At 42.5% G+C, this 25,907-nt stretch overlaps 1 protein-coding gene across 1 annotated transcript in view; it reads left to right on the forward strand.

Annotated features, from left to right (window-relative positions):
* Il1rl2 (interleukin 1 receptor like 2) overlaps positions 1–24,481 on the forward strand; it is a 40,505-nt gene extending 16,024 nt beyond the window's left edge. Inside the window, exons 7-11 of the mRNA XM_058571436.1 lie at positions 6,452–6,581; positions 7,349–7,485; positions 13,544–13,687; positions 19,715–19,876; positions 21,465–24,481. Of these exons, the coding sequence (XP_058427419.1) occupies positions 6,452–6,581; positions 7,349–7,485; positions 13,544–13,687; positions 19,715–19,876; positions 21,465–21,880 (989 nt within the window). The 3' untranslated portion in view covers positions 21,881–24,481. The remainder of the gene's footprint in view (positions 1–6,451; positions 6,582–7,348; positions 7,486–13,543; positions 13,688–19,714; positions 19,877–21,464) is intronic.
* The last annotated feature ends 1,426 nt before the right edge of the window (positions 24,482–25,907 follow it).

Below are 25,907 nucleotides of genomic sequence, written 5' to 3' on the forward strand. Positions count from 1 at the left end.
TTTCGATTGTGAAGACAAATCCCATACACATCCAGTTTACGGCTTTGGATATACCTGCTGATCAGGAGAGGCATCAAAATAAAAACAAACAGAGCTGGGGCTTGGAGAGGTTACAATATTGGAGTTCTTAGGGGGAGGGGGGATCACGGTAGTTCTAGATGATTACTGTAAGTCTGTTTGTATAGAGGTGATGAAAATGTAAAGATAACTCTTGAAAAAGACAACACATAATATAAAACTATAACTAAATAATGTTGATTGGGAATTCTGGGTTATATTATCTATTACTGGGAGAACATTAAGGTGGAAGTGATCATATTATATTCCTTCATTTTTATAGGATAGGAACAAAAAAATTGCCTCTCTACGTAGAGAAAAGGTGGTTCAAGTTATTCCTTGAAACATAAAGGAAGTCACTAGTAAAATTAAAAAAAAAAAAAAAAACCTTAAGTACTTTCTCAAAAAGAAAAAGCAAATTAAAGTTTCCATTAAAACATAGGTGTTCAGATTGAATAAAATATTAAAAATTAATTAGAATTTTGTAAATTTAATAATTTCTCTTTTCAAAAGATGCATATGGAAAAAATGCATGACCTAAAAGATGAAAAATAATTGCATAAGCAAGATACTTGCAGACGTTAACATGAATGATCAAGTTGCTTGACTTCAGTCTGATAATAATCTTTCAAGAATTCCTCCCCCCCATGACAAATTGAATCACTTTATATTAATCAAAATTACAATATGTCCTACAATTCAAACTTTTATGTATTAAATAGCAGTACATCAAAATACATAAAGCTAAAAGTCTCAGAAATCTAAGGACAATACAATTAAGACAATATTATTGTTTCAATGGTAGTGGGAGATTTTAATATACTCAGATTTATTAGGCAAATAAGAATCTAAAACATTTCAGCAAAATCACATGCAAAAGTATTTAACAGATCACTCTCATAAATATCTGTGAAAAATGCAGGGTCCCCAAAGAGGAAACTGCACAGACCACATGGTACAATAAAAATGCAGTAAGCCTAGAAAGTCATAACTAAAATCAAAACAATGAAAAAATCTCCCTCATTAAATATGTGAGATGATGGAATTGTTAACTAGCTTGATTTGATTATTTCACATTGTTAACATATCAAAAATCATATTATAATATTGTATTATAACATATAATTATTATTTATCACTTAAAACCTTTAAAAATTTTTATAAAAGAGAAATTAACAACAAACTCATATCCTAAATATTTGTTTTCTTGGGTAGAGATTAAACCAAAGCTGGAGTTCAAGAATATTTAGAAAATAATGACAGTGAGAATATATCATATTGAACTTCCTGGCATGTGACCACTACTGTACTCTAAACAAGTCTGTATTTTTAAATATTATCATAATTAAGTGTAGAAATAATTAAAATACATAAATAACCATTTATCTCTCTAAAAAAAGAACTACTAAGGAAAAAAAGATAAAAATAGGAAATAATGAATATACTAAAAGAAAAAAAAAGTAGAATGGTAAATCCCATAGTTGGTTTGGATTTGGGAATGCATCATATAGTATTCTAATATAGTATTCTAATGGGGTGGAAGAGTTGATGGGTGTCTGGTGGAAGGGAGGTAAATTTCCAGAAATCTCCTTTCCCCAATTCCAGGATACCTGAATAGAAGACTTGGGGATGCCAAGCTTACGAAACAATGAACAGAAATCTGTTGAAAAGGCCCTAGGCCTTTATTTAGAAGTTCTTTTTGAATTTTAAGGAACTATGGATGCCCACTATAGTGGATGCTTGGGTATATGTATTCACTGCATGGATTCCCTTGGAGATCTCATAAACACCTAGAAGACAAGGTTGCCCGACTTCATTTCCCACTTCTGTCTTTGGAAATTCTGACATACTTAGCTAAAAAGCAGGAGTCTTTTAGGAGGAAGATAAATATATAATTGTTTTTAAATGAATATCTACTTAGAAAAAAATGTTAATTATCTAAAATGTTATAAACACTATCAATTCTTCTATAGGGGTTATTCCAACACAAAAGAAACTTTCAAAGCCAGTATCATTTCACAGGCCTGAAATAATAGTATATTATCTTCATGTTAACATACTTTCTCTGGCCTTGTTGGTTATTTCCACAGGCCCTGTAAAGCCTATTTTCTCTTGGGACACAACTGCCACAGGTGATTATGTACGGGCAAACAGCTGTTGGGTAATCCCAGCATCTCTCATCTCCAGAGCACCAGCATTTCCCTTCAAGAATATGTTTGGCATGTCATCTTGAAGTGATTTGCATGATTAGGGTTATTTTCCCCACATCCATTGACATTTATTTCATGTAATTACTAAATTGAAATGGATTCTATTTTCTCTGGATCCATTTTCCATCCAACCATAAGAATTATAAAATTAGCGAATACCAGAATATCATAGTTTCTCTGCATAAAACCAGTGTGTGTGGGGGGAATCACAAGTTAAAAGATCGAACAATATGCAAATATCTCAAATGTTTTCTCCCATATGTGAAAGCTAGAGAGAGCGAGAAAAAAGAAGGAATTAATAAATAAAATTAAATAAAGGGGATCTCATGAAAATAGAAGGGAGACCCAGAGAGTAGAGGAAGGGGATAGAGAGACAGGGAGGAGGGGAGGGATGGAGAAGAACTGGGGAATGAAATCTACCAAAGTATGCTATGTCCTGTATGAATGTGACAAAATATATGCGGCATCTATACACCTTTATATTCATATAATTATAATGCACCAGTTAAAAATAATAATAATAAAAATAATGGAGATCATGAGAATAGAGCAAGCAAATCAAGGGGAGGGAGGAGGAGAGGGAAAGGGAAGATACTAGAGGATGAGATCGGTCAAGTAATGTTATGTGCACATAGAAATATAGCATTAATATGTATAATTATAATGCACCAATAAAAATTTTTAAAAATCATATAACATAAAATTGACCAATTTAAAATAAATAAAGAGTGATATTTAAAGAAAAAAAAGGATGAACCAGTTCTGGAAGTCTGATGGATGTATTTCTTAATTTGATCGTATTAAACATTATAGTATATATATGTGCATACATACACACATTCTATATGTATATCAAGTGTTTCATACTATGTACGTTGAATATATATAAACTCCTTGTTCAATATTTGAAAGTTAAAAATATGAAAAACAAAACAAAATACAAATACCTGTATATATAGAAAATAGTAAAGTTAAAAAGTAAAGGGCAGAGGCTGTGGTTGTGACTCAGTGCTTGCCTAGCATGTGTGAGGCACCACATTAAATAAATAAATAAATAAATAAATAAATAAATAAGGGCTGGGGATGTGGCTCAAGCGGTAGTCCGCTCGCCTGGCGTGTGTGCAGCCCGGGTTCGATCCTCAGCACCACATACAAACAAAGATGTTGTGTCCGCCGAAAACTAAAAAATAAACATTAAAAAACAATTCTCTCTCTCTCTCTCTCTCTCTCTTTAAAAAAAAAATAAAAAATAAATAAATAAATAAATAAAATAAGGTATTGTGCCCATCTACAAATGAAAAAAAAAATTTTAAAAAGTAAAGGGCAAAGTAGGAGAGAATGTTTGGAATAAAGATGACAGAAAATAGGTAATATCATTTATATACTTTTTAAAAAAACAGATCAAGAAAACTGCAGAATCTGAGTGAGGCCATAAATAATTCACACAAGGGAAAAAAACCAACAAAATATTAAAAATATTCATTTCCAATAAAAGAAGTGTACATTAAAGTATATTTACCTATGAAATCGGCAAGGATTGAAAACCATGTGACACCATTTATTAGCAAGGGTAACATAAAGGGCATTCTCACCCGTTACTGACAATGAAGACAAGCGATCTCTTTAAAACATGTTGAAACTCTCCAGAGGTTTCCCATCTCACTTGCAAGAAGGTCCAAGTCCTCACGGTGCCCAGCGTGGCATTTGGTGGCTTGCCTCTTCCCGCCCTATGCTCAGGAGCCCTCCCCCTCATCCTGACCCTCCTGCTCCCACTGCTCCAACAGCCCAAGCACAGCTCCACCTCAAAGGTTCTGCTTGCTGTCCCTTCAGCTTGGATGCTGTTCTCCAGCCATCCATACCAACGAAAAATCCCAAGCAAGACCATAAAATTAAAACTACTACACCTGGATACACCATAGTGAAATTGTGGAAAACCAAAAACAAATTAAAAAATCTTAAAAATAAGAAAGAAAGAAATAAAAAAATCCCTTCTATGTACAGAAATAAGACTGGTAATTGAAGTTTTAGCAGGAATAATAAAGCAAAAATATTAATTTAATTTTTTTAAAACTAGGGATTGAATCCAGGGGCACTCACTTAGCCACTGAGCCACATGCCCAGCCCTTTCTAATATTTTATTTAGAGACAGGATCTCACTGAGTTGGTTAGAGCCTCACTAAATTGCTGAGGCTGGCTTTGAACTTGAGATAATCCTACCTCAACCTCCCAAGCTGCTAGAATTACAGGTCTGCACCACCGTGCCCAGCTAAAATGTTAATTTTTATAGTGCAGTACCATCATGCACATGACAAGATGGCAAAACTAAAATAGACTGGGCACCCTAGCTACTGTTGAGCGTGTGAAGTATAAGAAGGCCCCTGCCCTGCTGTGGAAAGCTAAGCTGTACCATTGTATGAAGTTGAAGAGATGTATGATCTATGATCTACCAGTATTGTATGTGGAATATCCAGGGGACATGCAGAAGGGAGTTCCTAGGTGGGCACCGTGGGACGTGCCTATAATCCCAACAACTCACTAGGTGGAGGAGGGAGAATTGCAAGTTCTTAGGAAACTGTCTCAAAATAAAAATATAAAGTACTGGGGATAAAAATATAAAGTACTCAGGGCTTGATCACCCCTGGTTTCAGTTCCCAATACTGGGGAAAAGGAAAGAGTTCCTAGGAGCCCTAGGCATACTAGACAAACACCAGAAATAATATGAACGGTATGCAGCCGTGGTAGAAGGAATAAATGAGGATTAGTGTATTCCATCCTCTCCAGCAGCATGGATGAGTCTCACCAGCAAAATGCTGAGCAGTAGAAACTGGTGCTCAGGGATGAACATGCAAATGATGAAATATGAAGTAGGGAAGGGGCCTGGGAGACTTCTGGGAGTATACTACCTTCCTGATGGAGTGAGGGTGGGGTGGATATTTGCTTTGTCATAATTCATTAACTGGATTCCATGGTTTTAACTGTGTGTTATATATAGTACACAATACATTTTTTAATGTTTTAGTCTTTTTAATGTATCTTCTCCCGGATTGAATGTCCTGTTCCTAGGACGTCCATGTGTCCTATTTCTGAAAGCCGAAAATAACTCCAGCCTTATCTTGTGTTTTCTTTTCTTTTTTTTTTACTTTTTAAACAATTTGTTCTAATTAGTTATACATGACATTAGAATGCACTTTGACACATCATACATAAATGGAGTATAACTTCTTATTCTTATGGTTATACGTGAATCACACCACATAGTCATATATGCACATAAGGTAATAATGTTTGATTCATTCTATGATCCTTCCTACCAGCCTGCCTCCTCCCTTCCCTTCACTCTCCTCTGCCTAATCCAAAGTACCTCTATTCTTCCCTACTGGTCCCCCCTCCTTACGGTGACTTAGCATCTGCATATCAGAGAAAACATTTGGCCTTTGGTTTGGGGGATTGGCTTCTTTCGCTTAGCATGATATTTGCCAGCTCCATCCATGACGTTTTTAAAGTGCCACCTAGAATAAAGAACTATCCTTCAAACTCCATGTACGATTTATGAGACTTCTGGACAAAGTAAAATGAAAACATGGATTTATTAAACAAGGTGTGTGTGTGTATGTGGAAGCAGGTAAGGGAGAGATGACAATGGGTGTGGGGCCACATTTGTTGATGTAGGAATATGACTGGATTTGGAACTAGAAAACTGTGTTTGTCTCATCTCTCCCTGTACTTCACATATGACCTTGGGCAAGTCAGTCAATCTGTCTGAAACTTCAATTTTCTCATCTCTAACATGGGGATAACTCTTCCCCTTTCTTCTGCCTTGTTGGATTGTTTACAAGATATGAAGACTGAGGGAGAAAATCCGTATACAATACTTTGTAAGCTGTAGAGGTCTCGGCTGCAGCTCGAGTACAAGTGGTATTTGTGTCTCTGATATTGTAGAGGACATCATCTGAAGTGTTGGCATTCGGCAGCATGTGCAACTCTCTTTACAACAGACACCCTAGAAGCCGGCTCATCCCTCCCGATCTCTGTCCGGGAGAGAGAGCCGACTGACCGGGGCTGGGGAAATTCTGGCACTCAAGATACTCAGATCTCAAAAGAAGATGCATTTGGGAATTAACCAATTTGAGTCACTGAAACTTGGTAAACTTTTCACTGAATATTTGTGAATTTGGTTGCTCTAGGCTCCACTCTCATTGTGGACTGCAACATAACAGACTCAAAGGAGAACACCAACCTGCGATGCTGGAGGGTCAACAGTACTTTGGTGGACACCTACTACAATGAATCCAAACGCATCAGAGAGGGAATCGAGTAGGTGTTTTGTTCCTCTGGCTTCTCTAAAACCTGGCAAGACTGTCTCCACCTACTATCTGCTGCCACTGCTGCTGCTTATAGACACTCCCGCCACCTGCTCAGCCACCGCTCCTCTTGGCTTTGTGTTTTGAAGATTGCAGTGTGCTGTGTGGCCCAGCAGCTGGCTCAGAGAGGTGAGCCCGGCCTAATGGGGGGCATGTGGCGAAACCTGAAGCATGCCTCAGTAAAAGAATGTCCATTTCTCTCAACTGCTGCTTGAAACCAGCCTACTCCTATTCAGTTACATCCTGAACCACTGGCCTTTGAGGATTAAATAGTAAAACAAGAGCCAAGGCAGGGGGTCTTGGGGAGAGAGGACATAGTTAGTTCCCAGTGAATTGAGTATAAACTCAATGTATGGAAGTCTGATTGGAGTGGTGTAAAATGGGCCCCGTGACCTCAGGGCAATAGAACTTGTGCAGGGCCTTTAGGTGGAGCTGAGTTAGAGAAGCAAGGCTTTTAGGCTCTCGCTGGCAGAACCATACTTCCTTGCCACTATCCAGAAGAAAATGCAAATTTGGAACTACATAATCTATACACCTCATGGAGTCACTCAGTGAAGTATTCTTAGGGTAAAAAAAAAATTCTTAGGGTGAAAGTGTTCTCCAGGGGAGGGGAGAAAATACATAATTTTGTCTCCAGAAAAAAAAAAAACATTATGAATTATGTTGGGTTAATTTGACCCAAGCGTTATGCTCAACTGTTTTTTTTTTTTTTTAATATAGAACCAATGTTTCTTTTCTGGAACACATTTTCTACACGGTAAACATAACCTTCTTAGAAGTGAAAATGGAAGATTACGGACTTCCATTCATGTGTCATGCTGGAGTGTCCACAGCCTACTTTATGCTAACGCTCCCAGGTAAGGTCCAGTGTGTCACCCACTGCTCAACAGGTTCAAAGTGCTGGGCAGCAAATGCATCTGAAAGAGAAGGGGAAGTCACGTGTGCAATGGTGACCCAGGACGGTGGAATTGGGTAGAAAACCCAGGTGTGTCACCTGGGGAAGAGTTGATATCGTCTCCTACTCTGCATGGAGTAAGGCTGTGATAAAGTAGCATCTTTGAAAATGCCACATTCATATATATTGATAATGTATGCATTAAAATTCCAGGAAACTGAGTTTTCCTTTACAAAACCTAATTGTTCAACTTGTATGACCATTTAGTTGTGATTTTCAGCTTTTAGATTGTTACAAATAATTTCATATGCAAATAAAATGCTTATGCATATTTTCACCACATAACTTTGTAAACTTATGTATGATTCTGATATTTGAGCAGGCGAGCTCCCCACTCCAAGGGCGTACAAAAATTTCACTCAACAACTGTATAGAGCTTTTAAAGGATGCATTGGAGGTCTTAAAGCCAGAGAATAGAGAGTAATAATAGAGGGTGATATCAGAGCCTTGAGATCAACTAAGTTGATAACCTACAAGAGAAGTGTATGAGATACCTTGTGAAATGCTGGGTAGTTTACCAAGGCATTATTTTCTTGATTCTTTTAGTATAATCTCTCTCTCTCTCTCTCTCTGTGTGTGTGTGTGTGTGGCTAACTCATATACAACAGAGAGCTTGAATGGCCAGTGTTCCTTAGTAATCAGTTAAACCTACATACTTATGCATCTAGCTAAAACCCCGCCAGAAGTGTTTTTCTAGAAGTTAACAGAAAACACGGGTTGCTGTATGAAGCTAGCAGATGTGCATCTGCTTCTGCCAAGCTCCTGACGTTTTGTGTGTCCACAGCCTTCCTTAGAATAGTGGGGAAATAGGGGTGTGTGCCCAGCGTCCTGCAGCTCTGGGTGTGCATTCTCTCCTTGTGCTGTGACCAGGAGGCCAGAATCCCTCTGTCCCCAGCAGTGTCTGCTCTGCGTGGGCACACAGCAGCTGCACATCTCTCCCTGGATCTGTGAGGAACCGCTGTGGTTACACCAGGAGGGAGGATCCTTGAGCTTATCTGTCTCCACTGCCTTCTCTTCTTCTTCTCCTGTGCCTTTCATAAGGAGCCAGTTTCAACTACTTTCCTTGGGTGAGTCTTGTGCACCCATCTCTCTCTGTGGTGTCCTTCCTGAGGTCCTGTCCTAAGTGCTGACTTTCTCTCTGCACCCTCACCCCTGACCATCTCACTTTCTCTACGGCTTCGGTGTCAGCCCTGTGCAGGAACCAATGTCTTCCCCTGTGTCCTCTCTTCCCACGCGGCAGCCTGCCTTTCCACCCGTGTGCTAGACCACAGATACATTGGCTAAAGTGTGAAAACACACCTACCCTCTCAAACCTCCTGGTTCCTGTGTTTATTACCTTTGCTAATGGTGTCCCCCGTATCATCCAGGTAATTCAGCTTCATCTCATTCCTTTCCTCTTCTTCCCTCATGCCAATGCCCAGTTAGTTGCCGAGTTCTATGGAGACTTCCTGTCCACTTCCACTGCTAACCTAGATGGGGAGTGTTTCCAACCCAGGACAGCAAGGTCCAGGTTTCCAGGGTCACAGGTCATGGCTTTACCATTTATGAGTCGTGTGACCACAGTGTTGTCATTGATCATAACGGTACCTTCCACGGAGGGTTGTTGTTGAGACTGATTTGGAATTTCGGTTTTTAGTTTTTTAATCATGATACATAACATACATATGAGAAAGGACATATATAATTTACATATTACATAGCAAATAATCACATAGCAAATTCATGCCAAGCTGCCATCTAGATTAAGAAAGACAACCGAATACACGTTACCAGACCCAAAGAGTCTCCGCATTTCCTTCCTGATCAAATCATCCATTTCCTGCGTAGATGATCACTTCTTCAACTTTTAGGAAAGTCATTGCTCTTCTTTCCCATCTGTGTTGCTAGCCCTAAAAAGTACAGTTTAGTTTTGCCTGTTTTTTGAGCTTTATAGGAAAAGGATTCTATAGTATGAATTCTTCCTATGACTTTCATTTCCTCGTAGGTGTCTGGGTTGTGTTGGTACCTCAGTGATCTATGTGGCTGTAGTTCATTCATTTTTTTTTTTTTTTTTGCTGCGTCCTGTTCCTTTGAACAGCTAGATCATCATGCATGCACTTTACTATATATGCACATGGACATTTGAGTTGTTTCCAGTTTGGACTATTAGCCAATAATTCCACTGTGAAGCTTCCTGGATGTGTGTCCTGGTATGGATGCAGAATAGTCCTCTCTGCTACAGTTCTAGGAGTAGAGTTGCCTAATGAGAGTGTGTTATTGGCCTTTCTATATAATGTCACACTGTTTTCCCATACGATTGGACCAATTCATATTCCTGTTGCCTATCACAGTGTAGGAGAGAATCAAGAGATAATTTTGCAGAGTGACCACAGAGCCAGGAAATTTTAGTGAATTCTTAAAAAAAATATGTTTGTTTGCATTACTACTATCCTGGTTCCGGTTGACTATTATGGGTTTGGATGATCATATTAATTTTATTAATGACTTCCTTGCTTTGAGAACTTTTTCTGGTCTACTTATCTCCTGGTGACTGTTGTAGAATTACCTTCTCCAAGGATGATTGGAACTCTGCCACTCCCCTGCCAGGACATTAGTCCCACCTCCTTCCCTATGGGATAAAAATGACCCTCCATGGCTTGGCATTCTCATCCCCCCCATCTACCTCTTCCCACTAACTTATTGGTTGTCTCCTTTGTCTGCCCTATGAAATAGATCAGAGACAAAAGCAGGTCCTCTCTGGGCCTCATATTTTGAGAAAGAAGATGACTTTGAAGCCAGTGAGGGCGGAATTGCTTTTCAAGCGGTGATCAGGGCAGAACCTGCAGACTGGCTTAGGCCAGAGACAGGAACTCATGGTCAACCCCAGAGAAAAGAGGGGAAGAAGAGAAGCCTTGGAGATACCATGAGACCTGAAGTTACCACTTAAATCTGCTTCAACCTAGAAGTTTGACTTCCTTGTTTAGTAACCTCACCTGAATCTGGCCAAAAACAGATTTCCATGACAATCCTAACCTGTCAATATGGACTACCCAGAAGCACTACTCAGGAGGCTTCTGAGGCCAAATCCAGGATTAAAAGAAATAGTGCTATATTTTTCCCCAGTTAACATCTGTCAATCATGGGGCAGCGGGTAGGATCCTTTGTTTTAGCCGGGCCCAGAGGTGAACTTCATGGATCATTTCAGCCTTTTATTCAGGAATGGGATTACACTTTCAGGGGACCTACTTTCCTGGTGGAAAATGAGCCACTGGCCAAAGGAGAATTTTGGGGTTATGTAGGTTACACTGAGAGGTGATTTAGTGAGCATGACAGCTTGGGTACTCAGGAATTTGGGATTTGGGGTTGGGGGTTGGTGGTCAGCACCTGGAGAGGATTATCTTGCAAGTCTCTATGAATCATTCTAAGTTTGAATGGCCCACCTGTGGCCAGCTTCTGAAAAGGATTTATCTTGAAAGAGATGAAAGCTATCAGTGTATGGCTTTCTTTTTCACTCCCTTTTCCCAGGCTGCACTATCTTGGGGTTTTTCATTTCCATATCTAACATTTTGTCTCTTCCTTTTAGGCAGGTTGAGAAGTTCTTGTTTACTGCATTCATCTTCCTTCCTCCTGACACTCATTTCACATCTCATATGCAATGCAATTTTGGTCATGTGCTTGCATTTTTTTTTTTTTTTTTTTGGTGGGGGCACCAAGAATTGAACTCAGGGGCACTTGACCACTGAGCCACATCCCCAGCACTATTTTGTATTTTCTTTAGAGACAGGGTCTCACTGAGTTGCTTAGTGCCTTGCTTTTGCTGAGACTGGGCTTTCAACTCATAATCCTCCTGCCTCCGTCTCCTGAGATGCTGGGATTATAGGCGTGCACCACTTCATTCAGCTGCATATTGTTTTGTTTGTCCTGAGTTCTTAGGAACCTCACCCTCTTAAATCCAGGCTTCTTGGTTTTCTTGGGGGCAAAGTCAAGGTTATAACTTCTCCATTGGACTTCCTTCTTTTTGCTGAGAACACCTCCAAATTTGAATCCTACCAGTTTGTGTGAAACAGAGTCACTAAAAAGTTGTTTAGATGATGTGTCCCTTCCATAAATTTTTTGATCACTTGTCCTCACCGACCATACAGACTTTGTCATTTTTCACAAACTTGACGTTCATGCTATTGGCAAATTTAAAGGCTGATGGTGGCCACATGGACTCAAGTGACAAATACCATTTTTAACAGGGTTTCGGACATACCAGCAGTGAGTTTTCCATTTGCTCCTATTTCAAACTCCATACTCCCTTTGAACTTAGTCATTCCAGTGTCATCTGTCAGCACACTTGCAGAGCATAGAGCATCAACACACCTGAATGCAATGAATGACCGACTCAAGAATCCCGGGGTATCACTCCTGCTACCTGCCACAGGGGCTCTTTGAATCTGATAAATATTGGGGGCATCGTCACCCTATCAATGGCTGCTTACCACACCAAGACCCCTGAGTTGTACATTAGGTCTCCCTACACACGAATTCTCCCAAAGGAAGAAGGGTGGTGTTGATTCAAGAAGGAGAAAGAAGGGCTGACAAAGAGCAAGAGAGGGGGGAATGGGAGGACCCATCTCCTGCTTACAAGTCAAAGGTTATAACATGGGGTCAGGATGGGATTTGGCCCCTGTGTGTGGAGCATTTCTACCTGGCTGCATTGGGACTTAATCAATATATATTTTTTGGGGGGGCAGGAGCACCAAATGTGCTTTTTTATTTTAAACTAAATTATTTTTCTATATATATATATATATATATATATATATATATATATTTTTTTTTTTTTTTTTTTACTTGTCAAAGGACTTTATTTAATTTATTTATATGTGGTGCTGAGAATCGAACTCAGTGCCTCATACACACCAGGAGAGCGCTCTACCAGGGAGCCATGACCCCAGCCCCCAAATGTGCTTTTTGTTACTATGCTTTATGGTGCCACGTATTTCAAGATCTGCAACAGGAAGCAGAAAGTCTGGGGCCTCATGATGTTTACAACATGGTGTGGCCTAGGGAAGATTGTGATAAGCTCTTTAATAAATATTTTTTGTTTTTTAAATGAAATCCCTCTGGGAGGGATCCTTCATCTTCTGGAGGATCAGGAAGGGGCTTGAGGAAGTGGTTTATGGGGTCGGTTGTAGGAATGGGAGGATTTCTCTTCCTCTCTCCCACTTCCTCTTTCCAAATTCCCTCTTTCCTGAGGCTCCTTCTTTGGGGGCCTAGGTTTGGCTGTAGTGAGGTGGGACGCTGCTCTTCCTCTTTGTGTGTGTGTGTGGCGGGGGGCCTTGCTCCCTGGACGTGGGCCCCAGAGGAACTGCTCCTTTCCTTGGTCAGCTCTGCCCAGTGCTTGTCCATCCCCATCCTTGCACAGGAAGCCGAGCAGAACTGGAACAGCCTCTCAGAAACTGTCTCTCACCCAGGGCCCCAGCCTGGACTCATGGCACCCAGAGGCACTCTCAGGCAGCCATGTGAAGTCAGCAAAGATGGCTTCCGGGGAGACCCGGGAGTCATGCTCCTCAGTGTGTAGTGACGGGGGAGCAATGTGATATAGGATTGTAATCAGGACGTGCCGTGGATCAAGATTGTGCAGTAAAAACTGGGGAATGTTTCAAACAAACCGCTGGAGCGTCTGGTGTTGACCGCGTAGAACCAGGACACGCAGAGTTGGAAAGCAGTTGTCCTGCAGTGGGAATGAGAAGGAAGACTTCTGCAGTTTTTCTCTTCCTAGTGCCCAAAAGCCCATTTGCTTCCTAAAATCCATGGCCCAGATCAGATTATTCTACCCCCATACCTGTTATTTAACTTTAAAGAAATATTTAAGTAGTGTCCTCATTGATATCGAATACACTTACCTTTGGAATTTATACTGTAATGTCTCTGAATAAAGGGTTTAATCAACTCTCTGGATTATGATGATGTTATTTTGCTGTCATTTGCAGCTCCAGATTTCCGCGCTTACTTGGTAGGAGGGCTGATTGCTTTGGCCATTGTGGTCACATCTGTTCTATGCATCTACAATTATTTTAAGATCGACATTGTACTTTGGTATCGGAGTGCCTTCAGTTCTACCAAGGCCATAGAAGGTAAGTGTGTGCATATTCTCTGAGAAATGCCTTAAAATTGGTATCTTGTCGTCAGCATAACCATTTCAAATAGACTTTGTCGTATTTCACAAACTTGACTTTCATGCTATTGGCAAATTTAGAACTCCCTGGAACTTACAGTGCTTCAGAGAGATTTGTCCACGATCACCAGTATTTTTTGTCTCCAAGAGCAAAGTGCTGTCCTTCTGTGATGTGTCCTCAGCACCATGGCAACTCGAGTACTGTTTATATTATGGGGAGTAGGAGCTGTCCTCCCTTAGGTCCAGGATGTGTTACCCAAAGGGGTTTCAGTCTCCAACTCTCAATGTTGAAGAGAGATGGACCTGAGTGTGAATTTGAGTTCCCCGTTTACTCTCCTGCCAGAGCTATTTGACAAGAAGATTCCCCAGTGTGATCCTCAAGGGGTGGTGTGGTTGTGACTCTGCACACTCTCTCTCTCTCTCTCTCTCTGGTCTCAGAATGGACGTGACCTTTAAAAAGGTAATAAATCTGCTCTAATGTTCTTTCATTGCTTGGAAAAATTGGTACAAAGCCAAGAGAAGTCCACACAGGATGAGGGATGTACATATTTAAACTTTTCCAGTCCAGAGACTTGTAGTGCTGATCAGAGCATGTTTTTATAAGTAGCTTATGTATAGAAGAGCACGGTTACTCTAAGTGCCTGCTTTGCATATGAAAATTATGGCACAAGTTATTGTAATACTGGATAAAATATAGGTGTCCTAACCTGGACTACTTCTAAGTTAAAAGTCAGGATTAAAGATTGGCACCACAGGGGCTGGGTGTGCAGTTCAGTGATAGAGCACGTACTTAATATGTATGAGACCCTGGGTTCCGTTCCAAGTACCAAAAAAAGAAAAGAAAATAGAACAACGAGAAGCATCGGCAGACCCCAAGCAACGAAGAGAGCAGCAGGTGCCTGGTGGGTGATGAAGTGCCATGTCCAACTCTGGCCTTGTGTGCCAAGCGCAGCATGCAGCGCTCCTAGGGCTGCAGATGGATTGGGAGTGTGTATATCTGGCTTTGGCTAGGGTCAGCACAGAGTTTGCTCTAAGCGCTTGTGACTGTCGTCCTTTTTGAGAAGAGGATCGGGTCCACCACCATTTATTTCTTCTGACGCAGATATGAGTGGTTCGGCTGCTTTCTGTCTTGACTAACAGGATCACCTCACTGACGTGGTCTTTCTGGAAGGTCTAGCTTTTCCGACTCCTTGGCATTTGTCCCTCTCTGACTCACTGGAACTCGCAGGAGCACGATTGGCTGTGAATTATTGGTATCGAGCAGAGTGCCTGGTGAAGCTGACTGTCAGTGAGTTGAGGTTAACAGGAAAAGAAAAAAAAAAGGAAAAGTGACTCATGCCAAGCAGACACGCAGAGCAGAGGAGACTCAGAGAGCCCCACCCACTGCCAAACCTGGCTGTCGCCCAGTTTCCCCACAACCAGTGAGTGGGCTGACAGGCAGCCAATGGTCCCTTTTATTTTTAATTTTTAATTCCGGAAAGAATGTGTGTGCTTTGTGATTAAATTGTCTACACCTCACTCCCTTGTAATACAAGTGTTGGCTTTCACAATGCGCTGGTGATAGACTCTGACATTCACCCCGATCTCGTTTGTGGCTTTGTTTCCCTTGAGGATATTTTCTAAGTGATCTGGGAACAAACAGAGTAATGGATGGCAGAGACAAGGGAGGAGAGAGAAATGATGTCCTCTTACATGCCCGATAAGTAAGATAAGTCATCTACCCCAACTAGGTTCATCAAGCTGTGTGACATGGTGAATAGTTAGGTGAGTCTAACTCTTGGTTTTCGTATGAGTCATTCTCAGGCCCGGCTGAAGTCAGAGAATTCTGTATATCCTCTGTCGAGCTCTTCTGGCAGGTGGGCGTGTGTGCACAGGAATGGAGGGATTAGTTTACTAGGCTCCTGGAGGGATCGCACATGCCTCCTCATACTCCAGGTAGGAGTGTGGAGAATGTGCATGGAGAGCAGAGGAACTAGAAAAAAACCAAAACAGATACAGTGAACAAAGGGTAGAAAGGTTAAATAAGCTGGAGGTAGAGCTAATGACAAGTCTTGGTAGTTAAAGCTGAATTTGTTTTCAAAGCTAAAGCAAAGGCAATTACAAGATTTATTAATATTACTGTTCACAAAAACCTTTCAATTGCTCATGAGAGAACATGGTGTTTTCTGGGACTCATTCCCAAGGGAGATTTTTTTGGGGGGGAATGTCCTCTGTTTAAAGGGTGTGATATAAAAAACCCTGTCTGTGACATTTCTGTGGTAAATGTATGACCATATTTTAGGTATCTTTCCTTTTACTGACTTCTATGCATGCTGGAGCTGAATACCCCAAACCACTAAAGGCATTTAGACGAAGGTACATTGAACCTGTCCGATTTTTTTTTTTTTCTTCTGCTCTGGGTTAATCACGTCTAAATTTTTTTTTTTTTTTTTTTTTTTAAAAAGAGAGAGTGAGAGAGGGAGAGAGAGAGAATTTTAATATTTATTTATTTTAGTTCTCGGCAGACACAACATCTTTGTTTGTATGTGGTGCTGAGGATCGAACCCGGGCCGCACGCATGCCAGGCGAGCGCGCTACCGCTTGAGCCACATCCCCAGCCCTCACGTCTAAAATTTAACAATATCAAATTGAGAGAAAGTCAAGAATTGAATAGTTTTTAGGCAATCTTTCATAAATACTAGTTTATAAAAGTCAGATTTTTTGTGTGTGTTTGGCAAACAATCAATAAGAGCACATGCACATACTTTAATATTGAAGATCAGGTTGAATCTCCTCAGAAAATGAAAGGCGCTTGGCCAGGATGTGGATAAACTGTCACCTCCCCAGTATAGAGAGATGGGTCGTGTGAGTGTCCACAGGGCTTATTGTCCTCAGAATGCTCACCAGTAGGTCTGTGTGTCTGAAATGTTCTTGATGAAATAGGGTACGGTCAGCCCCTCGTTACTTGCTGTTCCAGTAACTATTTTGGCTGGGAAATGAATTACCTCAAAATGTCATGGTGTAAAACAGCCCTTCATTCTGCTTATGGGTTCTGGGGACCAGGGACATGGACAGACACAGTGGGGACAGCCCAGCTCAGTTCCAGCTGGACCACTGGCAATTGACTCTGGCTGTTGGCTGATGGCTTCAGCCCCTCTTTGCAAGAGTTTCTTCAAGTCTTCTCTCTGTGTGTCACATTTGAGCTTCTTCAAGGAATGGTGGCTGTTTTCCCAGGGTGAGCATTTCAGGAGCAAGAGAACCCGGGAAAAGTTGTGTTTTTCTGGTATAATCTAGGCCTCCTGGATTTCTACTGCCAATTCCACTACATCCTACTTTTTGAGGCAGCCATGGAGGCCTCCCTAATTTCAAAGAAGTGGAAATAGATTCCCCTCTTTGTAGGGGTGTGGCAACATTCTGAAAGAACATGTAGGACCAGAAATGTGGCTGGGGCTGCCTTTGGAGAATAAAATCAGTCACAGTTGCACAAGATTGATTGGGAATAAGCTTTATGCCGTTCCCTGCATGATTTTTTAGTATACTGGTCAGTAAATTATGGATTGGTCCATCGAAAGTGATGAAAACACATTGCATTTTTTAAAACAAGGCAGCAAAGAGGATTTTTATTCAAAAGCATTAGTCAGAGGGCTAGGGATGAAGCTCTGTGGTCGATCATGTGCCTAGCAGGTGAGAAATGCTGGGTTCACTTCCTGGCACTGCAAAAAGAAAAAAAAAAAAACTTAGAAAGAAAAAATTGAACAAAAAAGTTGAACATTTTTATATTTTGAATTTTAAAAACTTTTTGAAAGGTGAGTTCTGACCACCCAAATATCTTCTGGGTTTGTAGAGCAAGGTGAATGTGTATCCTCAGATGGCTTGTTTAGATACAGAATATCAAAGAGAGGACACTTAGCAAAAGTGGTTCATTTTTTTGTTTGCTTGTTTGTTTTAAAATTAGAGTCAGTGGGGGCGGGGAGGAGAAGCAGAATGATAAGAGGGAGAATCCAGTGGCAGGCCCTGGGACAGAGTGGTGACGAAGCTGAGGGTTAGCTATAGCTAAGACACCAGGGGAGCTATTCTCTGGGTTGAGCAGACCACCAACACAAACAACCCTCTTTCAGAGACAAAAGGATCAATATTACCAAATTTTCGAATGGGAAAATTTAATTCCTTCCTAAAATTTTGAAAAACATGAACATTTTACAAAATCTTTATCTTTTTTTCCTTCATCTTTTCTCTCTTAATAAAAAATTTATAGTTCCAGGAAGTTGATAATGGAACATTTAAGTTTATACAGAAACATATCCGCTATTTGGAATGCTGGTCTAGTCTGGAGACCTTTAAGATTTCACAGAAAATTCAGTTGTGTTGGATTTTGGTCATCTCTAGACACAAATTAATTGTTCCCTTAATGAATGTCCCATGATACTATCCATTAAAAGGCTGAATCCACCCATGATCTAGAACCTCCCTGTCCAACAACATAGATGTAACCTGTCTAAGTCTTTGCAAAATGGAACTCCATTCAGACGTTCTCATCGATACTGATTGGGCACTCTTCTGAGCAGGGTCCTGCTCCTGGTGCTGAACATAGAGCAGGGATCCAGAGTCCCCAATATCACCCAGTGTCCTTCATGGCAGAGGGTGGGGAGAAGTGCATGCATATGCAAGCATGGTACAATTGCATCATGTGCATGTATGTGTATGACGGCATGTGCCTGAGCATGTGTTTGCAGGAGCATGCACAGATGTGTGTGTACACATGCCTTGTCATTCTCCACAGGATGGCCAAGAATGGTGACCAGAGACCTGGAGATCGGCAGTGTTGGTGTGGGAATTGATGGAACAAGAGAAGGCAACATGTCACCTAGAATAGTATTCATTTTAACTACTGTCAAAATAGACATTTTAATTACTGTTACACAGAAACTAGAGATTTTGATTCCACTTGTTAATTTCTGAACCACACCTTTCTCCAAGTCTGTTCATCAAACTCCCATAAAAAGAGAAAAGAGAAGAATGGATGTCCTCCTGGTACCCATTAGGTTGGCTTTGAATTTCCAAAACCTGAAGCTTGAAATCACATATTCCAATGAGATGCCCACAGCTGGGTGTAACCGGCTCTTCTTCCACTCACACCCTCTACCCCAGTGTCATTCCCAGGATTCCTGAACAGGCCATCAATGTTCCCCCTTCCACACTCGTCTTAAGCTGCTCCCCTTTCTGCCTGTTTACCCTGCACTCTCAGACCCTCATTTCTTTAAAATCCTCTCGGTTGCATGTCCTTTGCAATTTTTATTAAGAGCTTCAAAGGATGGGGACTTTCTTTTCTTTCTGTTTCTTCTGTTCACTTAGCTGTCGTCATCTTGTAGTGCCTCGTGTTGTTTTACTTCTGTGTATGTGAATGGTCTGCCCAGTTATGTCCTGTGTCTAGTTCCTCTTTGCACTGAGTGGAGACACTGTTCTGCTCTCAGTGAATTCTTGCTCATCCTCATGATGGTGATGTGGCTGTTGCATGGACTTCTCAGCCCTGCAAGGCACAGTCACAGTCCACTCAAAGGGCTCATTCTCTGACTGCAATGCCAGCCTGCAAAACTGAACTGACAGAATTTACTGGTGGGTCTAAATCAAGAGGGATTGGGCCCGCTTTCCCTGGTGAAGCATGCACTGAGGATGATGTTGGTAGAATCTCAGTCTCCTCTTGTTTTGGGGCCCCATTTAAAGGCAGCGGTGTCCATAAAATCAGAGGGCTTGGGCTGGATTGAGAAACTGCAGAATGAAGTCATTGTCCTGCTTCAGCTTCATTCTTATGTAGTGGGGATGGGTTGGTGTTCCATTCTCACCTAGTAGGGCTACGGTGGCCTGTGAGTGCCAACTTGGTGGCTGGACACACAGAAGTCATTGAACCCAAGGACAGAGGGCTTCATGGCAGCAGCTCAGGTGTTCGCCTTGTCCACAGAAGGGGATTCAGTAGGAATCACTGTGTGAGTTTCTCCCATTTCCTTTTCAGACGGGAAGCTGTATGATGCATATGTCTTGTACCCCAAGCCTCAAAAAGAAAGCCAGAGGCACGATGTGGATACTCTGGTGTTGAAGCTCCTGCCCGAGGTGCTGGAGAGACAGTGCAGATACAAGTTGTTCATATTCGGCAGGGATGAATTCCCCGGACAAGGTGCGTTTCAAGTGCGGTACCAAATAGTAAATGAAAAAAGGCAAGGAGACCCCTGTCTGCCTTCATGTTACATACAAATGGCGCACTCTGCTCACCTTGCCCTGAGAGTCCTGGGAAGGCCGTGACTGGAGCTCAGGCAGGTGGAACAAGCTGCCTTCTCTCATCAGGCTCACCAAGATGCCCCTGTCTGGGATTCTGGTTGCAGTACTGCGAGCCCATCTTTGGAGTGAGGATGTACCTTACCTGTTCATGTCAACAGGTGGCCAGGAACAGAGTCTTGGTTAAAACACTCAAAGAAGAAAATGATCATTTGAACTCCTGTAGTTGAGTCTACCTACTGAATTCCCCAATTGGTTTAAATATACAAGTCAGGTGATGTTAAAGCTGATTTATGAAGCTCAACTCCACAGGCTCCTTCTCTATCCAAAAGAAGTCGAAGTTTTTAATATACTTCTCCCATTTAATTTTGGCATGAGGTTTGGGGCAATTCATTCAGTATCTGAACCTCGCTTGTCTCATCTGTAAAATGGGGATAGGGATGCTTCTTTAACACCACTACGAGAACTAACCTGAGTGGGCTCCAGTAGGGAGCTTAGGACAGCGTCAACATTTGATACGAAAGTTTCCTCTCATCTCCTTTGTTCTCCTTTCAGGACTGTGCAGCAAAATGTCTATGATCTAAAATCCCTTTTTTTTTTTTTTTTTGGTACCAGGGATTGAACTCCCCAGCACTCAAATACTGAGCCACATCCCCTGCTCTATATTTGTGTTTAATTGAGAGACAGGGTCTCACTGAGTTGCTTAGTGCCTTGCTTTTGCTGATGCTGGCTTTGAACTCATGATCCTCCTGCCTCAACCTCCCGAGCTGCTGGGATTACAGGCGTGTGCCATTGCGCCTGGCTATCTGTTTTTTACTCACTAGGAAATACATTTGCTCACTAATAGAGCAGTTAATCACTGAGTTCTTCCATACACTGTGTACTTGTCCAGATACTAGAAACCCAAAGGAAGCCAAACACTCAAAGAACCTGTCCTTGAGGAGGTGACAGTCTACTCTTATATCCCCTTGGAGACAACTGCACACCAAATATCTGCAGAGCCAGGCGTTTGGAGAACGCTCCCCGCCTCCCCACCCCGGCCCCCGCCCCGCAAGCCATCATCAGTGGGTGTTATTTGGTTTCTAAATCAGTCACATAAATTCTGGTTATGTAAATAGCTGTAAAGAACCAAAGGAAAATACAAATGTTAGACTAACACAACATTTGAACTAACTACGTTTTTCCTGTCCTTCTAAAATTTATTTTATAAATCTGTTCATTCTGTAATATATAATAGACCTTCAGCTATTGGGGGGATACAAAGCTAGGCATGATAAATACTTGTTAGCTAGGGAAACTGACATAACAACAGACTTCCCCAAACAAAACAAAACACAAGTAATGAGAGAGCCAGGAAGGCTTCAAGTTTTATTAATCCATTCCTGCCCAGATCGGGTTGATTTTAAAGGCCATTTCCTCTCCTCAGTGACCCTTTCTAATGTGCTCCGTAGCATTACCACCCAGGCTGAGTCTTCATTCTTTGTTTCCAGCTGTGGCCAATGTCATTGATGAAAACATTAAGCTGTGCAGGAGGCTGATCCTCATTATAGTCCCCGAGTCGCCCAGCTTTGGTCTGCTAAAGAACATGTCAGAAGAACAAATCGCCGTCTACAACGCCCTCATCCAGCTTGGGATGAAGGTCATTCTGATTGAACTGGAGAAGATTGAGGACTACACCACCATGCCAGAGTCAATTCAGTACATGAGACAGAAGCACGGGGCCATCCAGTGGAGGGGGGACCTCACAGAGGCATCTCAGTGTGCCAAGACCAAGTTCTGGAAAAGAGTGAGATACCACATGCCGCCCAAAAGGTTCCCGCCTTCCTCCGGTCCACTCACTGAAGCTCGTACCCTGCAATTTCCCAGCCAGCAAATGGAGACCAAAATGGGGCTCATCAGCCGCTGACTGAGAATTGTCCCCTCATGGTATCTTGTGGCTGGCCAAGGACGCATTTCATTTGGGCTCTCTGCCCCAAAGCTTGCTGTTTTGTGCTGCTTGGTTGGTTTGTTTTGATCAGACTTAGTTTTTTAGGGAAAGACATCACTTCTCCCGAGGGCCCGTGAACTTAATGGGTCCTGGAGACTGGTGAGCTCTCACTGAGCAAGGGATGGATGTGGCATTGCGGCCCCATGGGAATGGGATACAGAGGGCTGTCGAAGTGGATATACAGAGTCAGAAAGCTTGACTGTGAGTTCTGAAGTTGGAGCTTGGGTAGTCTAGGGATGGCGGGAGGGCAGTCAGTGACTTGAGGAAGACTGGCCAGAACCACACTTTGTTTCTCCCCACCCAGTGTCCACAGGGCTCTGCTCCCCAGCAGTATTTGAGGTGCTGGAATCCCCCTTACTCGCTCCTCCAGGGCAGGCAGACAGCTGTAACCACAGCTTTGGCCTGGTGTCCCTGGAAGCTACTTTGCCGTCAGCTAGAACAGTGGGAGACCCCCCTGGGGTACCACTATGAGTGTCCTGTGGTCACCCACCCAGGGAATCCTGTCCTTTGAAAGACTTTACCTGCTAAACCAAAATAAGTAAGATTTTTTTTTTTTTTTTTAAATCAGAGAATGAACCCCGGGGGCAGTTAACCACTGAGCCACATCTCCAGCCAGCCTTTATTGTTTTTTTTATTTTGAGACATGGTCTCACTAAGTTGCTGAGGCTGTCTTTGAACTTGTGATCCTCTGCCTCAGCCTCCTGAGCTGCTGGGATTATAGATGTGTGTCATCATGCCTGGCAAGGAGTAAGAATTTTTTTTGATTTTTCCTTTTGGACGCAGGAGGTGGAGTAATTCTGGTCTGAGGAAAGCAACATGTGTTTTCCCCTAGTGAGTACGCCCTTCTCAAAGGTTAGTTTATGATTTAACGATTTGCCAATGATTTTTAATACTAAGAATTAGCTGTCAGGCCTCTTCACTACTTTGCAAAACCTAACTTGAGGACATTAGTTACAGTTGAACTCTCTCAAGCCATGTTTGATGATCCCAAGATTTAAACAGTGGCCCGTGTTAAGGAAGAGCTATCCAGGGCTGGAAGTGAGTCAGCCCAGGGACAGGAGGCCAGGCCCAGCCACAGTGGTCCCACGTGGAAGGAGGACAGGGTGGCCAGGAGGGGGCAGGGTCCCACAGGCCTGTGCCCCTGGAGTGTCTGGTGCAGGTGCTACAGAGCCCTCTCCATTCTTTTAATTGACATTTCAAGGTGATTTAGCAGGAAGCCCTCATTCAGTATTGTTAGTTAACACCTGCTTCTAAAAAAGTTAATTGTGGCAAAAATAGATGAACCTAAAAATTTACCATCCTAGTTATTTTTTAAGTGGATATTTCAGTGACATCAAGCACATGCCCACTGGCTGTGAGATTGTCAGCACCACTCACCTCGGAGCCTTTCCATCTTTGCAGACTGAAATGGTGTGCCCAACAAATAAGCACCTCCCCCTCCTCCCCCAGACCCTGGCAACCGCCAGTCTTCTGGTCTGTGAGTCTGACCTCACGGAGGTGCAGTGGAGCAGTATGCATCTCCCTGTGGCTGGTTAATTTCGCAGAGCACAGCGCCCTCCAGGTTCATCCTGTTCTTACACAGCGCCCCCTGTCGTCTTTCCTCCTTTTAACATGTTTTCTGCCTAGCGGGGAGAGTGAGAGGAGAGCGTAGACTCTACTTCTGGAAAGTCCTCAAAAGCAAGAAGCTTATCAAGGGACCTTCTCATCAGCTGCTTGTCATTTCTTTCTTTGTTTACCACTCTGACATGGGAATTCCTCATGGAGGATTTGAAGTACAATACCTTTTCTCTTTCACCTGTTCCCCATCCCATCCCCTCACCCTCTAGGTTTTGGTCTGTCCTGGGAGGTTATCTGCAATGCTGGAGAAGCTGGGGACTGCAGGCTGGCTGAGGGCAGCTCACATTACAGTGCCTGGCTTGGAACCTGGCCACACCAGGCAGCCAGCTTGGAGCAGGAGGCACACATCTCAGGGAGCAGAAAAATCTGGACTCCAGTCGGGGAGTGATCACCAGCTCACGCTTTGTAGAGAATCTGGGGAATCCCCCTTGTTCTGATTTGGAACTCCCCTGTCCTTCCCAGTCATTTCCTCCAAAAGAGGCAGGAAAGCAGATGCAGTGTCCTTTTCAGGAAGTAGGGGACAAATTGGGGTGTGTCCTCTCTAAGGGGCTCCTAGTATGCCTGTGAATTTCAGGAAATGAATTCTCCAGTGACTACTTATTTATTCTGATGGCATTCACTGGACCTCAGTTGAGACTGGTTGTAGAAAAGAAATGCGAACTCATCAGAAGAAAAAGTATTTTTGGAAAAACCTCTGATTTATGGGAGACCCGGGCCTGTTGGAGAATTCAATTCCAGAACTTTACTTTTAGGTCAAAAAGCTACCCCCATCCCATATGTGTTTGAAGTTTCTTTCTGTTTAAAAGTATTCAAGATGTATTATTAATTCAAGCTGTAATAATCTTAATGGATTACACTAGCATATTTTAATATTACTTTTATTAAAATATATTTTGTGTCTTATGTGAAAACTCTCTTTCTCAAAAAGATGACATCTCACATGTTTGAACGCTGTGCAGGGTTCTCCAGGTGGAACGATTTCATTGCTGTGCTCAGAGATTTGCAAAAATATGGACAAATATTTTAAAGATCAGTAAGGGTTACCCCATAGCAGTGATCTCCACCTTTGATAATTTGATAAAGGCCATGGACATCTCTCTGTAAAACAAACAATCTTCGCTATGTTTTTAGAAGTTTGGCTGACGTGTTTTCAAGCTCTTCAGCGGAAACTTCTAATGAGTCAATAGACGTGGATGTGGGGTTAAGATGCTTGCGTTAGCCTTTTGTTTTGTGTTTGTTTCTATATTTATAAGACCTGATCTCAGAATTTTTGAGGACTTTATCTAGAGGGTCAGTGATTAGCAACTTGGGTGAATGAGTTAGATCTAAATATTCTTTGAGAAGAAACTCAGCCTGACAATTTCAGTGGTACTTGATCTAGCCCAGAGGCACACAATGCATCACAGGTCTCCGGAGCTGCAGCATCCTGTCATCTACAGGGGACACAGTGTGAGATCCCAGTGGATGCCTGAAGCTCCAGATGGTACTGAACCCCGTAAGCACCATCTTTTTTTCCTATAATACCTACTCAAGATAAAGGTGAATGTGTAGATTAGACATAGTAAGAGATTAACAATGATAACTACTAATACAATAGAGCAATTGTAACAATATACTGCAATAAACATGCAGTAAATGTGGTCTCTCTCTCTCTCTCTCTTTCTCTTTCTCCCATGAAACATCTCACTATGCTGGGCACTCTGCTTCCTGAGTGGATGTGAGATGGCACCAAGCTTGGGTGGACCAGGAATAGCTGGAACCCTGGGGAGTGAGACCCCAGATAAGGGGGCTACTGTATTTCTTCCTGGTGTGTCTGGAGTCTTAAGCCTTTCCTGGTCAGCCAGTGTGCCTTATTCACTTGTGTGTGGGCTGTGATGGGAACAGGTTACCATGGGGGAGACTAAGGCCCTGAAGAATTGAAGTGACTGACGGAAGCCTCTAGTAATCTGAGATGGAGAGGGACAGGTGTCTTGTGTTGAGAGCCACAGCCAAAGGGGCCCCAGTAATCTTCCAGCTGATTGGCTCACAGCGGCCCCAGCAAACTTCCAGCTGCCAGCTGATTGGCTCCTCTGTGGTGATGCTCATTGGGCTGTTTCCCCCGCCCTTTCAGACCACGGAGCTGCTCATTGGGGGACTCTTTTGGCTCTGCCCATGCGACCCAGCCAATCGGCCTCAAGAGCGGGAGGAGTGGGGGTTGAGAGGCTTGTGGGAAGCCGGTGGTGGCAGTTGGGCTCTGAGGGAATTCCTGCAGAGCTCCTGTGGTGCTGCGTGTGCTCTAAAAATAAAGTTCGTTTCTGCTTGACAAATGGCTCATCAATTGTGCCCAGCC

The sequence above is a fragment of the Marmota monax genome, unplaced genomic scaffold (assembly GCF_021218885.2).
Source record: "Marmota monax isolate L192 unplaced genomic scaffold, Marmota_monax_Labrador192_F-V1.1 WCK01_AAM20220418_F8-fsc00178, whole genome shotgun sequence".
NCBI lineage: Eukaryota > Metazoa > Chordata > Mammalia > Rodentia > Sciuridae > Marmota > Marmota monax.